General features: G+C 43.7%; 1 protein-coding gene across 1 annotated transcript; it reads right to left on the minus strand.

Annotated features, from left to right (window-relative positions):
* Positions 1–630: 630 nt before the first annotated feature.
* Positions 631–13,148, minus strand: LOC308579331 (small ribosomal subunit protein eS4). The gene is made up of 7 exons (XM_081180255.1): positions 13,059–13,148; positions 12,364–12,441; positions 10,760–10,940; positions 10,520–10,617; positions 9,974–10,145; positions 9,542–9,699; positions 631–797 (listed from the first exon to the last, which is right to left on the minus strand). Exons 1-7 carry the CDS (start codon positions 13,059–13,061, stop codon positions 696–698), a joined length of 792 nt encoding a protein of 263 aa, XP_081036381.1. The 5' UTR covers positions 13,062–13,148; the 3' UTR covers positions 631–695.
* Between the last annotated feature and the right edge of the window lie 253 nt (positions 13,149–13,401).

Here is a 13,401-nt window from a genome sequence, read left to right on the forward strand (position 1 = left end):
CGGTCTCGGGTTCGGATTTAGATCAGAGCAAGGAGTCCCTCCAAAAGGCATCGGCGGCTGTCACTTGATATTCCTCTCTAAGGGCCACCCCCGGAGCTGTTACTTGATATTCAGCTCCCTTCCCTGTAACTCAAAAGGCCTTTTTGTTGGCTGCTAATAATTGCATTTTGACCAAACTGCGGGAGGCAGTGGAAGACAGGAGTGCCTGCCGTGCTCTAGTCCATGGGGTCATGAAGAGTCAGACATGACTACTAAACGACAATAATTACATTTGCTACTGTAAAAACTGCAACCGTTATTTGTGATAATAACTGCAATCATTATTGCAATAATAACTGCATTCGTTGTTGCAATAACTGCAATAGTTATTGTAATAATAACTGCAATTATTGCAATAATGGCAACCATCATTGTAGTACTAACGGCGATCATTATTGCAATAATAATGGCAATCATTATTGTATGCAATTATTTTTTGTAATAATACCTGCCACCGTTATTGTAATAACTGTAACTGTTATTGTAATAATAATTGAAATTATTTTTCCAAGGACCAAGTAGGAGCCGGCCCCAAATGTTTCCAGGCGGAAATAAGAATAAAGCCACTCAAGAGAAGAGGAGCCCCAGAGCCACATTGCAAGATGCTTTTATTGGCGAAAAATAATTCTGCTTTCCTCATTCCTCCGCACACGTCTTCATCCGCTGCTCTGTTTGGCCGCCAGCCGCTTGTCTCGCTCCTCGGCGATAGTGAGGCGGATGCCTTTCCCGCGAGGCAGCGAGATCCATGGCTTGTTGCCCTGGAAGGAGCGATAAGAGGCACTTATTATTATTATTATTATTATTATTATTATTATTATTGGACTGATTAGCCCAATCTTTTTCAACCTGCACTCTCATTGAAACAAACAGTGCAATTTACCGGTAAACCAAATCCAAATTTCACGCCCCAAAGGGACTCCAGCTCAGTGCACTCTTAACGTGCTCAGGAGAACCCCGAACTTGATGAAATCGTAGTTACAGGTAGGTAGCCGTGTTGGTCTGCCGTATTCAAAACAAAATTAAAAAAAATAACTTAGTTGGTCTCTAAGGTGCTACTGGAAGGATTTTTTTTATTTTGATGAAGTTGGTTCTCCTTGGTGTCGCATCACATCCCCCCCGTTAATATCAGGTCATGCCTCACAAATATCCTTGCATTACAGTATACTTGCTGAAAAAAAAAAAAAGAATTACATGCAAGAACAGAAATGGCACTGAACTGAATCAATTGGGTGGTGATTTATTTGGAATAGCTGTGGAAACAAATCCTTGAAAAATAAAAACAACAGGACTTCCGGAGGCGGCGCGAACGGCAATGGCGGTCTCCTTCCCGAAGTGAAGGGGAAGCTCCGCAGAAAAGGGTCGTCCGCTACGGCGAAGCGGAGACCCAAGTCGGAAACCCACAGGCAGCAATAGCCTGTGGCCGTGGGACTCGGCGGGCACCATCAGTGCCCCCCGAAACGTTGAAGGGACCCCGTAAGGGGCTCCAGAGCGTGGAAGGGCTGGCGCGGTGCTGTGAGTCGATCGCTCTTTCTGTGGAGTGAAGCCGCAAAGCTGCTGTCGGTGAGCGCTGACCTCTTTCCTGGGAACATTCGGCTTAAAAAAAGTAACAACCCGTGAGTAGGGGGAACGCTTGAATTTGGGACTAAATTCTTGAAATTCGGCTACTGCGGGAGACGCAACCAGGAAGTCCGTCTCCCGGCGCTGTTTAAAAGATCTAAAGCAAAGAGTTGGATCTTTCTAATGCCTTTGAAGTTGGCTCTTAAAAAGGAACTAATCCGTGCATCAAGTAACCTGATTTTGTTTTAAAAGCTTTTGACTTTACTTCTATATTTTTTTACCTTTGGATGTTATTTCCCTCTTCCTTTGTGGATTTACAAATTTGACCTCAAGAAACCCCAGCAGTCGGGCTGCCAGACAGTTAAAGCTGTCAGTTTATGGACTTGGCTTATGGATTGCTACATTGGATTGTTGCCTGGGCTGTTGAACTGATACATTGTTTCATGGAATCTGGCACTTTTTTGGGACACTGTAAGTAAGTAACTCAAGGATTAACTCTGCCTGGATTTAAAAAACTGAAGGACTTTTGGAATTTCGAAGCTGTTGGGTATTGTTATAAGTGCTTAAGGGATATTGGCTAGTTTGACAGAACTTATATGAATAACAACTTTGTTTTTTCCCTTAAGACTTATTGAGACTCCCTCTAGAGGAATTGTGGATTATAACTTCTGGGGAACTGTTTTTCCTTCTTTCCTCTGTTTATCTTTTTGGCCTGTGGATTCTCATGGGAATAGCTCACTGACTGACCTTGGCACGTAGACAGAACTTGGGATGAGTGGAACTGGGAAAACAAGATCAGCAAAGGCTAAGTCACAACAAACAACTGTAATCTCACATCTGCGTAGAGCATCGGTTCCCACTGTACTGCCACAAGAGGAAGAAACAGAGCAGGTCGCGACAGAAGGAATGGCTGCAGGTGGGGACTCTATACTTGACAAAATCTTTGAAAAATTGGAAGGCCTGAGCAGGCAAGTATCGGAACAATCATCTAAAATTGATAAAAACACAGCCAGCGTTGATAATTTGACCAAACAAGTGGCCTTAAATGCACAATCAATTGGGAAGTTGTTTGAAGCTACTACAGAAAACCGCAAAATAGCTGAGGAGGCTAAACAGAAAGCAGAATCTGTACAAGAGGAGGTTAAACCTATGCGTAAGCAGATAGGTGAACAGCAGACCTATCTGTCTATGATTGAATTACGAAGCAAGGAAAACAATTTGAGGTTGAGGTCAGTTTCTGAGCTTGAAAAAGGGGACTTAATTGACTATTTGACAAAGGAATTTACAAAATTCTGGCCTTTGGAAGAAGAAAAAGACTTTAAAATTGTGAGTGCTTTTAGACTGGGAAAAATTGTGAAAAAGGGCAGGCCTAGAGACTGTTTGATTTCCTTGAGAACGAAGGAGGAAAGAGATAAGATATTGAGTTCACACTTTCAAAAATCTCTTGAAATTCAAGATCTGAGAGTGGAAATCTATAAAGATATCCTGAAACATCTATTGGAGCTTAGATCCTGCTACTCAGATCTTGTCAAACTGTTGAGAAGTAACTCAATTGTTTTCAGGTGGGAGTTTCCCCAAGGACTATCCTTTAACTTTAGAGGGAAGAAAGTGAAAATCAGAACAGCTGAAGATAAGGAAAAATTTCTGAGTGACTACGGTGAAGACCTTCAGAAAGGGATCGCAGAACCAGGAGCCTCAGGTTCCGGACTACCAGGATTGTTACCAGCATTGATACCCCCACCTTTGGGGCCTAAAGACCAGGAGAAAGAGACACCACCACAAAAGGGTGAATAGAGACGTTCAGGATGTCACTGCAGCTTCTAAGTTGGAATATTAATGGCTGTAATTCCCCAGAAAAAAGGAAGAAAATCTTTCACTTATTAAAAAAGGAACAATTAGATATTATATGTCTGCAGGAAACACATGTGATTAGGCTCCACAGAAAAGTGCTAGTCAATAAGAGACTAGGCCAAGAATTTATCTCATCGGATCGAGTAAAGAAAAGAGGAGTTGTGATTTATGCAAAGGAGAGCCTATCACCAAAATTTCTTTTTAAAGATGAGCAAGGAAGAATTTTGGCAATTGAAGTACAAGTACAAGGGGAAAAATTTTTAATTTTGGGAATTTATGCTCCGAATGAGGGGAAATCGGAATTTTACAAGAAACTGCACGAGACAATGCTGGACTATATAGACTATAACAACATCATTATGATGGGAGACATGAATGGGGTGGTGTCCACGAACATGGACAAAGCACAGAACCAAAGTTTGACAAAAGAAGGCAGACTACCAAAAACTTTTTTTGAACTAACTGACAATATGGACTTGATAGATATCTGGAGGACAAAGAACCCCCTGGAAAGAGAGGGGACATTCTTCTCTGAAGCCAAAATGACATGGACAAGAATCGACCAAATTTGGATAACTAGAGGACTGGCACCTAAGACTAGAAAGGTGGAAATCTGCTCCGACCATAACGCAGTAAAGATGGAAATGAGACTAACTACAACCGGCTCCTTTAGATGGAAGATGAATGACACCTTATTTAGAGACCAGGAGATTGTTAAAAAGGCCCAAAAGACCCTGAGGGATTATTTTGAAATAAATTTGAAAACCATAGTGGAAAAAAGAGTTATCTGGGATGCAAGTAAGGCGGTTATGAGGGGGTTTCTGATACAACAGAATGCGATAAAGAAAAGAGCTCAGAATGAAAAAAAAGATAAGATTTTGGATAAAATAAAAGAAGGTGAGAAAAAGTTAAGATTGAAACCAAAGTCGCAGGAGATTCTGAGAGAAATTAAACTCTATCAAGCACAATATTCAAAATTGATAAATCAGGAAGTGGAATGGAAAATCAAACAAATGAAACAAAGGACTTTTGAATCAGCAAATAAATGTGGAAAACTGCTAGCTTGGCAGTTGAAAAAGAGACAAAAATTGAATACAGTCACTAATTTAGAAGTCGAAGGGAGAAATATCCAGAACCCTGTGGAGATTAGAAAATGCTTCCAGAGATACTTTAAACAACTCTACACCCAAGGGCCGCAAAAAGAGACTGAGATAGACCAATTTTTAAGAAATAATGGACTACCAAAACTATCTCAAGAGGTTAAGACAACATTGAACTACAAAATAACAGGAGACTTCCGGGTTGGCGCGATCAGCTAATGGCGGATTCCCTCCGAGCTCCGGAGGGAATCGGCTCTGCTGGGGACGGGTCTTGCCGTGACGGCGACGCGGAGACCCTTAGAAACCGCAGGCGCAGATGCCTGCGGACTTGGTGACTCGGTGGGCACCTTAAGCGCCCCCCCGACCCACGAAGAGCCTTTTTAAAGGCTTCGGAGAGGGTACGGAGAGCGGCGTGGTGCTGGGAGTAGACCGCTATCCCAGTGGAGTGAAGCCGTGTGCCATGGCTGGAGAGCGCTGACTTTTTTCTCTAAATTCGGACCCGAAAAGAAATAACCCGTGAGTAGAACGGAATTCGGACTTTAAAATATTTATCTTTGAATTCGGTACGACCGGGGGATGTGTTAATGGGAAGTCCGCACCCCCCCCCCTCCTGCAGACGATTTAAAGCAAAAACAGGAGAACTAAGTTGGAGAGTCTACCCTTGGTGGTGTGAGTTAAAAAGATATTAATTTCCACGATTTGACAAAAGAAGTTTTGAGCTGGAGTGTGAGAGTGGAACTTCAGAAGTTTTCTTTTTGTTGTGTGCAACCCCCCCTCCCGGACCCGGGAGCGTCCTGTGTTTGAGTCTGTTGAAAAGGAATAAGGAGTTTGACAGCTGTCAAAGCTGTCAAACGGGCAGTTTAAAGTTAAAAAGCTTGTTACTTAAGATCTCTCTGGACTAAATGTGTTACAATTGAATTAAAGTTGTTGGAAACAAAGAAACAAACAACCAACGAGGTAAAGGACTGTTGGAAAAAGATTACTAAGTAACCAGAATCCCTCTAGGGGGAATTCTGAGACATTACAATGGCTGCGGACGGAAAATTACTAGCTGAGATAGAAAGAATGTTCTTCCTTGTGGGAATTTTACAAGAGCAGAGTTTGGCTATGAACAAACAACTTACGACCTTGACCTCTGGAACAAGCAACTCTGCTGAATGTACTGAGGACTTGAATGAGAAAAAATCTGCAGCTGAACTGGAAGAGATATCTCAAGAACTGAAGGAGACTAAACAAGGAATGGAGAAAGTACAGATGGAAAGTACCAACCAGAAGCCTACACTAGTGGATTATAAGCAAGAAGACCCTTGGATTATATGGATTACAAATCTGCGAAAGATGAAGGAGGAGGCCCCTGGAGTATCTGGAATACAGGAACTTAAAAGAAAGAAGAAATATGAATGGGGCTTCCATTTCAAATATGAAGGATTGGTGGAACTTTTGCAGCAGTTGTTTTCAAGTATTCTTGTGGGAAGAAATCCTGGTTTGATTGGGACAGAACTCCTTCGAGATTCGAAGACCAACACAAAGGACTACCAACAAAACCGGCAGAGAGGGACTGAAAGAGACTTGAAGGCCTCGGACGTGAGGAATCCAGGCTAAGAACTGTTATTGTGGACACGTAATTGGGAAGGGACGGAAACCGGGGATGGGAGGGAGGGGAAAACAGAACTACAAAAACATTTATGACTGTTGGGTTCAATTAGTATAATTCATATTCAATATAAAATGGGAAATCGATGGAAGGGAATTTGGGTCCAACTTAGGAAAGAACTTAAATTTTTATAAAAGATGTAATATTAATATGGTAAGGAGGAGAAATAATAACTTGCTGACATAATTATGGGAATTGGGATGCATGAAGGGGAGGTGGGGGGAAGTTGAGGAACAAGGTTAAGAAAGTAAGATTTTTGAAATTATACATGTTTTTGTCTTTGTCTTTTTCATGTGTGTTATGTCTTTATAAAATGTGAAAAACCAATAAAAAATTTATATATATATATATAAAATGAACTACAAAATAACAGAACAAGAAATTGAAGGTGCCATTCAGAATATGCAATAGGGCAAATCTCCAGGGCCGGATGGGCTTACCTCCAAGTATTATAAGATTCTGAAAGACTATTTGATTCAACCTTTAAAGGAGGTTTGCAATGAGATCATGGAGGGGAGAAAGGCACCGGAGTCGTGGAAAGAAGCTTACATCACATTGATACCTAAATCTGAAACTGAAAAGACACAACTTAAGAACTACCGTCCCATTTCCCTGTTGAATGTGGATTACAAAATTTTTGCAGATATTTTGGCAAATAGATTAAAAAGAGTGTTAAACAAAGTGATTCATAAGGACCAGGCAGGCTTTCTTCCAGGTAGACATTTGTCTGATAATACAAGGAACATTATCGATATTTTGGAACTTTTGCAAATGAACACCAATACAAAAGCAGTATTGATCTTCATCGATGCAGAGAAGGCCTTTGACAATATCTCATGGAAATTTATGAAAGGAAATCTTAGAGGGATGGGAGTGGGACGGGGGTTTGAAAACGGTATAGAAGCAATTTATTCAGAACAAAAGGCAAAACTAATAGTTAACAATGTGGTGACAGAAGAGTTTAAAATTGAGAAAGGAACACGACAGGGCTGTCCTATCTCCCCACTGCTATTTATTTCGGTCCTGGAGGTGCTCTTGAACATGATCAGAGGGGACCGGTTGGTTGAAGGAATCCAGGTCGGAGCCAAACAATATAAACTTAAGGCCTTTGCAGATGACCTTGTTTTGACATTACAGGAGCCAGAATCTAGTACGAAAAGGGTATTGGAACTGATTCAAGAATTTGGTCGGGTGGCGGGATTTAAATTAAATAAGCAGAAAACCAAGGTTTTGGGGAAAAAATTGACAAATGCAGAGAAAGAAAGGTTTCAGAAGGAGACAGATTTAAATGTGGTTAAGAAGGTGAAATACCTAGGGGTAAATATGACAGCAAAAAACTTGAACCTATTTAAAGATAACTATGAAAAATGTTGGTCAGAAGTCAAAAAGGATCTAGAAATTTGGTCAAGATTGAAGCTTTCCTTGTTGGGTCGAATTGCTGCTATAAAAATGAATGTATTGCCAAAAATGTTGTTTTTGTTTCAGACCTTGCAGATTGTGGACAGGATGGAGTGTTTCAAGAAGTGGCAAAGAGATATCTCTAGGTTTGTCTGGCAGGGCAAAAAGCCCAGAATAAAATTTAAAATACTAACAGATGCGAAAGAAAGGAGGGGGGGGGGTTTGTCCTGCCAGACATGAAACTGTACTACGAATCAGCAGCTTTCTGCTGGTTGAAGGATTGGCTACTTCTGGAGAACACTGATGTTTTGGATTTGGAAGGGTTCAACAATGTATTTGGGTGGCATGCATATCTATGGTACGACAATGTAAAAGCTCATAAAGCCTTTAAGAACCATATTGTCAGGAAGGCGGTGTTCAATGTCTGGATAAGATACAAAGACTTGTTAGAAAATAAGACCCCAAGGTGGCTGTCACCAATGGAAGCTAAGGCTCAGAAAAGACTCAATATGGAGGCCAATTGGCCAAAATATTGGGAAATAGTAGAAAAAGATGGAGATACATGGAGATTGCAGAGTTTTGAGAAACTAAAGGATAAAGTGCGAGATTGGTTACATTATGCACAGATCAGGGAGGCTTTTAATTTGGACAAAAAAAAGGCTTCCAGATGGAAAAATCGAAATTAGAAACAGAACTGTTAGAACCAAAAACTAAAGTACTTTCAAAAATGTATAACTTGCTGTTAAAATGGAACACTCAGGATGAAACGGTTAAATCAGCTATGATAAAATGGGCACAAGACATTGGTTATAATATTATGTTTGCTGACTGGGAAAGGTTATGGACCACCGGTGTGAAGTTCACAGCATGTAATGCCCTGAAAGAAAATATTATGAAAATGATGTATAGGTGGTACATGACCCCAGTCAAACTTGCAAAAATATATCATTTGCCAGACAATAAATGTTGGAAATGTAAGGAGACTGAAGGAACATTCTTTCACCTTTGGTGGACTTGCCCAAGGGTTAAGGCTTTCTGGGAAATGATCTATAACGAGTTAAAAAAGGTATTTAAATATACCTTCCCTAAGAAACCAGAGGCCTTCCTTTTGGGCATTGTCGGCCAAATGGTGTTAAAGAAGGACCGAACTTTCTTTATGTATGCGACAACAGCAGCAAGAATACTCATCGCAGAGCATTGGAAGACTCAAGATTTGCCCACTCTGGAAGAATGGCAGATGCAACTGATATCGACTATATGGAATTGGCAGAAATGACTGGCAGAATCCGAGACCTGGGAGAAGAGACAGTGGAAGAGGACTAGAAAAAATTCAAGGACTATTTGCAAAAGTATTGTAAACTCTATGAATGTTAAAATGATGCAGGATATAAAAACAATATGGCATTAGTAAACTAGTGGAAAGGAATATGAAAATAATTGAAGTATAAGAAAGAGATGAAATTTGAATAATATTATGTCAAGTTTAAGTATTTAAATATAACAAGAGGCAAAATTGGAGACATAATTGTTGAAACTTACAATTTAAAACAATTTTTAAGAGAAGATGAAACATTGCGGAATATGATTTTGTAATTAGGAACACAGAAAAGGGAGACGCGAGGGAGTCACGAAAGAGGGTTATGAAAATGATATTTAAGAAAATGAATTATTTTTTCTTTTGTGCTTTTTTATGTATTTTTTATGTATTTTTTACCTGTATTTTTGTATGTTTTTCATGTTTCTTTTTTGTTTTTGATTTAAGTTTGTTGTATTGTTTGAACTCTTTAAAATCTTTAATATTTTATAAAAAAAAAAGAAAAATAAAAACAGGAGAATAATAAAAGAATATTTTAAAATGGAAATAATTTTTTAATAAAAAAATGCAGAGGAGAGAATGAATTAAAATAATTTCAAAAATGGAAATAATATGGCCAGTGCCCACCTTGCCAATGACGAAGATGTTGGAGAGTCTGGTGGCGAAGCTGTTGCCATTGGTGTCCTTGACGTGGACCACGTCAAAGGAACCAGGGTGCCTCTCGCGGTTGGTGATCACCCCGATGCGCCCCAAGTTGGCACCCCCCGTCACCATGCAGAGGTTGCCTGTCAGAGAGAAGAGGGAGGGAAAGGGTCAGAAGGTGCCTGGGCAACAATGGTCCTGCGAGGCGGAATTGGGACTGGCAGGGGGGACAGATATATATATAGATAGATAGATAGATAGATAGATAGACAGACATACATATGCATGTATATGGAAATAATAAAATAAAACTGCTTCAAAACATATGGGTGTTCTGGGAGCCTCCAGGGCCAGAGGCAGTCTCCCCCCATTGGGGAAGGATTCTGGCGCTCTCGACGCGCTCAGAGGAACCGCTACCTGTGTCAAACTTGATGAAGTCGGTGATCTTGCCCGTCTGCAGGTCTACCTGGACGGTGTCGTTGACCTTGACCAGGGGGTCCGGGTAGCGGATGGTGCGGGCGTCGTGCGTCACCAGGCGGGGGGTGCCCTTGGTGCCCACCAGGATGCGGCGCACCTTGCACAGCTTGTACTGCCGGGAGGAATGGGAGAAATCAGTCCTTTCGTCAATATTAAGAAAAGGCTCCCTCAACCTTGCCCCTCTAGATGTTTCTGAGACTACAATTCCCATCACCCCTGACCACTGGTCCTGCTATCTAGTGATCATGGGAGTTGTAGGCCAAAAACATCTGGAGGGCAGAAGTTGAGGAAGCCTGATTAAGAGGATACCAGAAAGGTGAGTCTTTCTGTAAAAACGGGATTTGAATCTGGTCTAACTCATGAGGGATTTAAATCACAAAAGCACTCCGAGCACTGATCATTCCTTCCTCTGGTTGTCCATCTTAAGCCAGCAAGGCTGAGTCTTTCGGTAAGAAAAGGATTCAAATCGAGTTCCCCAATTCTCACCTTGGCCTCCTCGGGGCTGATGCGGTGCACGGCAAAGCGCCCCTTGGTGTCATAAACCAGGCGGAAGTGCTCGCCCGTCTTCTCAATGCTGATCACGTCTGCGGGGAGAGAGGGCGGTCGTTACAGTGGGATGCCAGTGTGGTGCAACTGTCACGTAAACCCAGTTTTCCACCCTGCAGAATGTCCCACCGCTGGAAATCGGGCATTTCAAACCCCGCTACTAGAAACCTAGGGCCTCACCCATGAAGCCCGCCGGGTAGGTGATGTCGGTGCGAACCTTGCCATCAATCTTGACGAAGCGCTGCATGCAGATCTTCTTGACCTCGTCGCCCGTCAGGGCATATTTGAGCCTGTTGCGGAGGAAAATCACGAGCGGGAGGCACTCGCGCAACTTGTGGGGTCCCGTCGACGGGCGCGGCGCCTAGAACCCCAAAAAGAAAAGGGAAGGTTACAGGGCAGCAAACCTAGAGCGCCTGAAACTGCAACTCCCAGAATCCGGTTGGCCTTGTTGCTATTAGTATGATGATGATGCAACCGTGAGAAAATATCTGAAGGCAGCCATCTCTAGAGAAGCTTTTCCATGTGTATTATTTTTTTAAAAATCTATTTATAAAATATAGACAGACTTCCACTGGGCATGCAAGCTCAATAATCTATGTATTTATTTATTTAGTGTTTTATTCATGCATTTTCCCAGATGTTATTTTACATCCCTTCATTGTTTGTCAGAATGTTCGACCGACTCACTAACTTATCCGTCCCCAAGATCCTTTATTTTTCTACATATTGTTATTTTGATCTATAATGTTGTGTTAGTTTCTCTGTAACTTGTTATTATGCATTGTGTTCTAATTTTGCATTTTTCTGCTATAAACTATCCCGGGATGAACGGCAGTGTCAGGGGTTTAGGAGCAGAGGCACGGGCAAGGGAGGAAACAGAGAGCGAAGGGGAGGAGGCAGAAGAAAAGATGAGTGATGACGACGACCCGAGATCTCCTAGTCTTTCCAGTGAATCAGAGGATTCACAGAAAGGAGCACCAGTGGCCAGGGCAAGGGGGGCACCCCAGGAAGATAGAGCCAGAAGGGACTCAGGGGGGAGCAGCTGGAAATCGGGACCAGCGTCACCGCCAGGAAGCAGGGAAGAGGAAGGGAGCCAGGGGGGAAGCGCTGGCAGCTCACCACAGGAGGGAGGGCATGAGTCAGGAGTGGCCACACCTCCATCGGGGAGCGAAGAAACGGTTAAGAGGAAGGTGGAAGGTTGGGCGCGCGCGCCAAGTTCAAATGCAGAGGAAGGCGGCGCAGTAAGCAGCCCCGAAAGGGAACCAGGTCCTAAAGCCCGGCGCAAGGAGGCAGGAGGGTCTGGGTCAGCGTCAGAAGAATCCCGGAAGGAAGAAGCCCCGGGGGGTAGAGGGACCCAGAGGAGGACAGTCAGGCGGAAAAGGTGGAGCAAGGCTAGGATATTAAGTTGGTGCACACGGGGCGGAGACTCAGACGGAGCTTCGCCGATCTAGCTACTAGACGTAGAGTTTGCGCGCAGCAGCGTGAGAATGGAAACTGTAATTCAATAAAGACTTTTACTTAATGATCGCTGGCTAGCGTGATCCTCTGTGAGCTAGGATCTTCAAGCAGCTCTGACAGGCAGGATTTAATAAGAAACCACAAGAAATTTATAGATTTAATAAACAACCACAAGGAATTGAATATGTAAATAAGGGGGGGGAATTAAGGGTAAGGTGTTTAATAAAGAAGGTAAAACGAAGAAGCCCAGGTGCAAACTAACGCCTGAAGTGCAAGGCTCCCCTTTTAAAAAGGCTTGTAAAAGGTAATTAAAAAAAGATACTTGCAAAGACTCCCGTCAGCTTGTCCAGCATCCAGTGTTTGGGGGCTGCCACCCGTTTCAGGTGCTTCTTGGGTCCTCGAGCCTGAGGGGGCGAAAGCAGGCAAAGGGAATGGGTTCGAATCAGCCCAGATGTTTAAGCAGATCATTCTCGCAAGGCGGTGGGCTGCACTAGATGACCCTCGGGCCCCTTCCAGCTGCCCCTGTTCTATGAATCCACCCCCAGCTCTTCAGTAATCGCCATTTTAATTTATTCCCATTTAGTTTCTAGTCGAGCATCCTTAGGTTCCCTTCTCCCTTAGGGCAACGCCCCCAGCCCCGCTCCTGCACCCCAGTCCAGTGGCAGGAAGTTCCCCCGGCCCCTTCCCAAGCGATCGCTTTCCCCAGATGTTGTTGGACTACAACTCCAATCATCCCTGAGCTCTGGCCTTGCTAGCTAGGGGTGATGGGAGTTGTAATCCAACAACATCTGGGGACTCACAGGTTGAGAAAGACTGGTTTAGAGGGCATGTCTGGCCGGCGGCCTGATTCCCTGCGGCCCGCACTGCGCATGCTCGCACACCCCCCCCCCAAGACCGAGAGAGCCCAGACGCGGCGCCTCCGTTTCCCCGCCCCACGGAAGAGCGGCGTCTCCCGCGCCCCCAGCCCCACCGCCTCGGACGGCGACAGATCGCTCCACCGACCCATACCCTAAGCACTCACCATGGCTGCGGGCTCTCGCTCTCGACGCAAAAGGAGAGCACTTCTGCCGGCCGGGGGTTATATATCCGGGTCGGAAAGGGCGGGGTGACGAAGCATAGCGCAGCCCGCAGCGACGCCTGGTGGATGGGAGAGGCATCGTACCGCGCGGGGGCTTCGCAGCCAATGAAATGGGGAAATGGGATCCCGAGAAGCATCTATTAGGATACCCTGAAATGGAAAAATGGGATCCCCAAGGGGCATCTAGTCTGACCCCTGAAATGCAGGAATCTCCACCCAAAAGATAGAGCCGGGACCCCAAGAGGCATCCAGTCCAGTCCCCCACGAACCAGGGACCAAGACGGAT

The sequence above is a fragment of the Podarcis bocagei genome (genome assembly GCF_964188305.1).
Source record: "Podarcis bocagei genome assembly, chromosome: Z".
NCBI classification, from domain to species: Eukaryota; Metazoa; Chordata; class Lepidosauria; order Squamata; family Lacertidae; genus Podarcis; species Podarcis bocagei.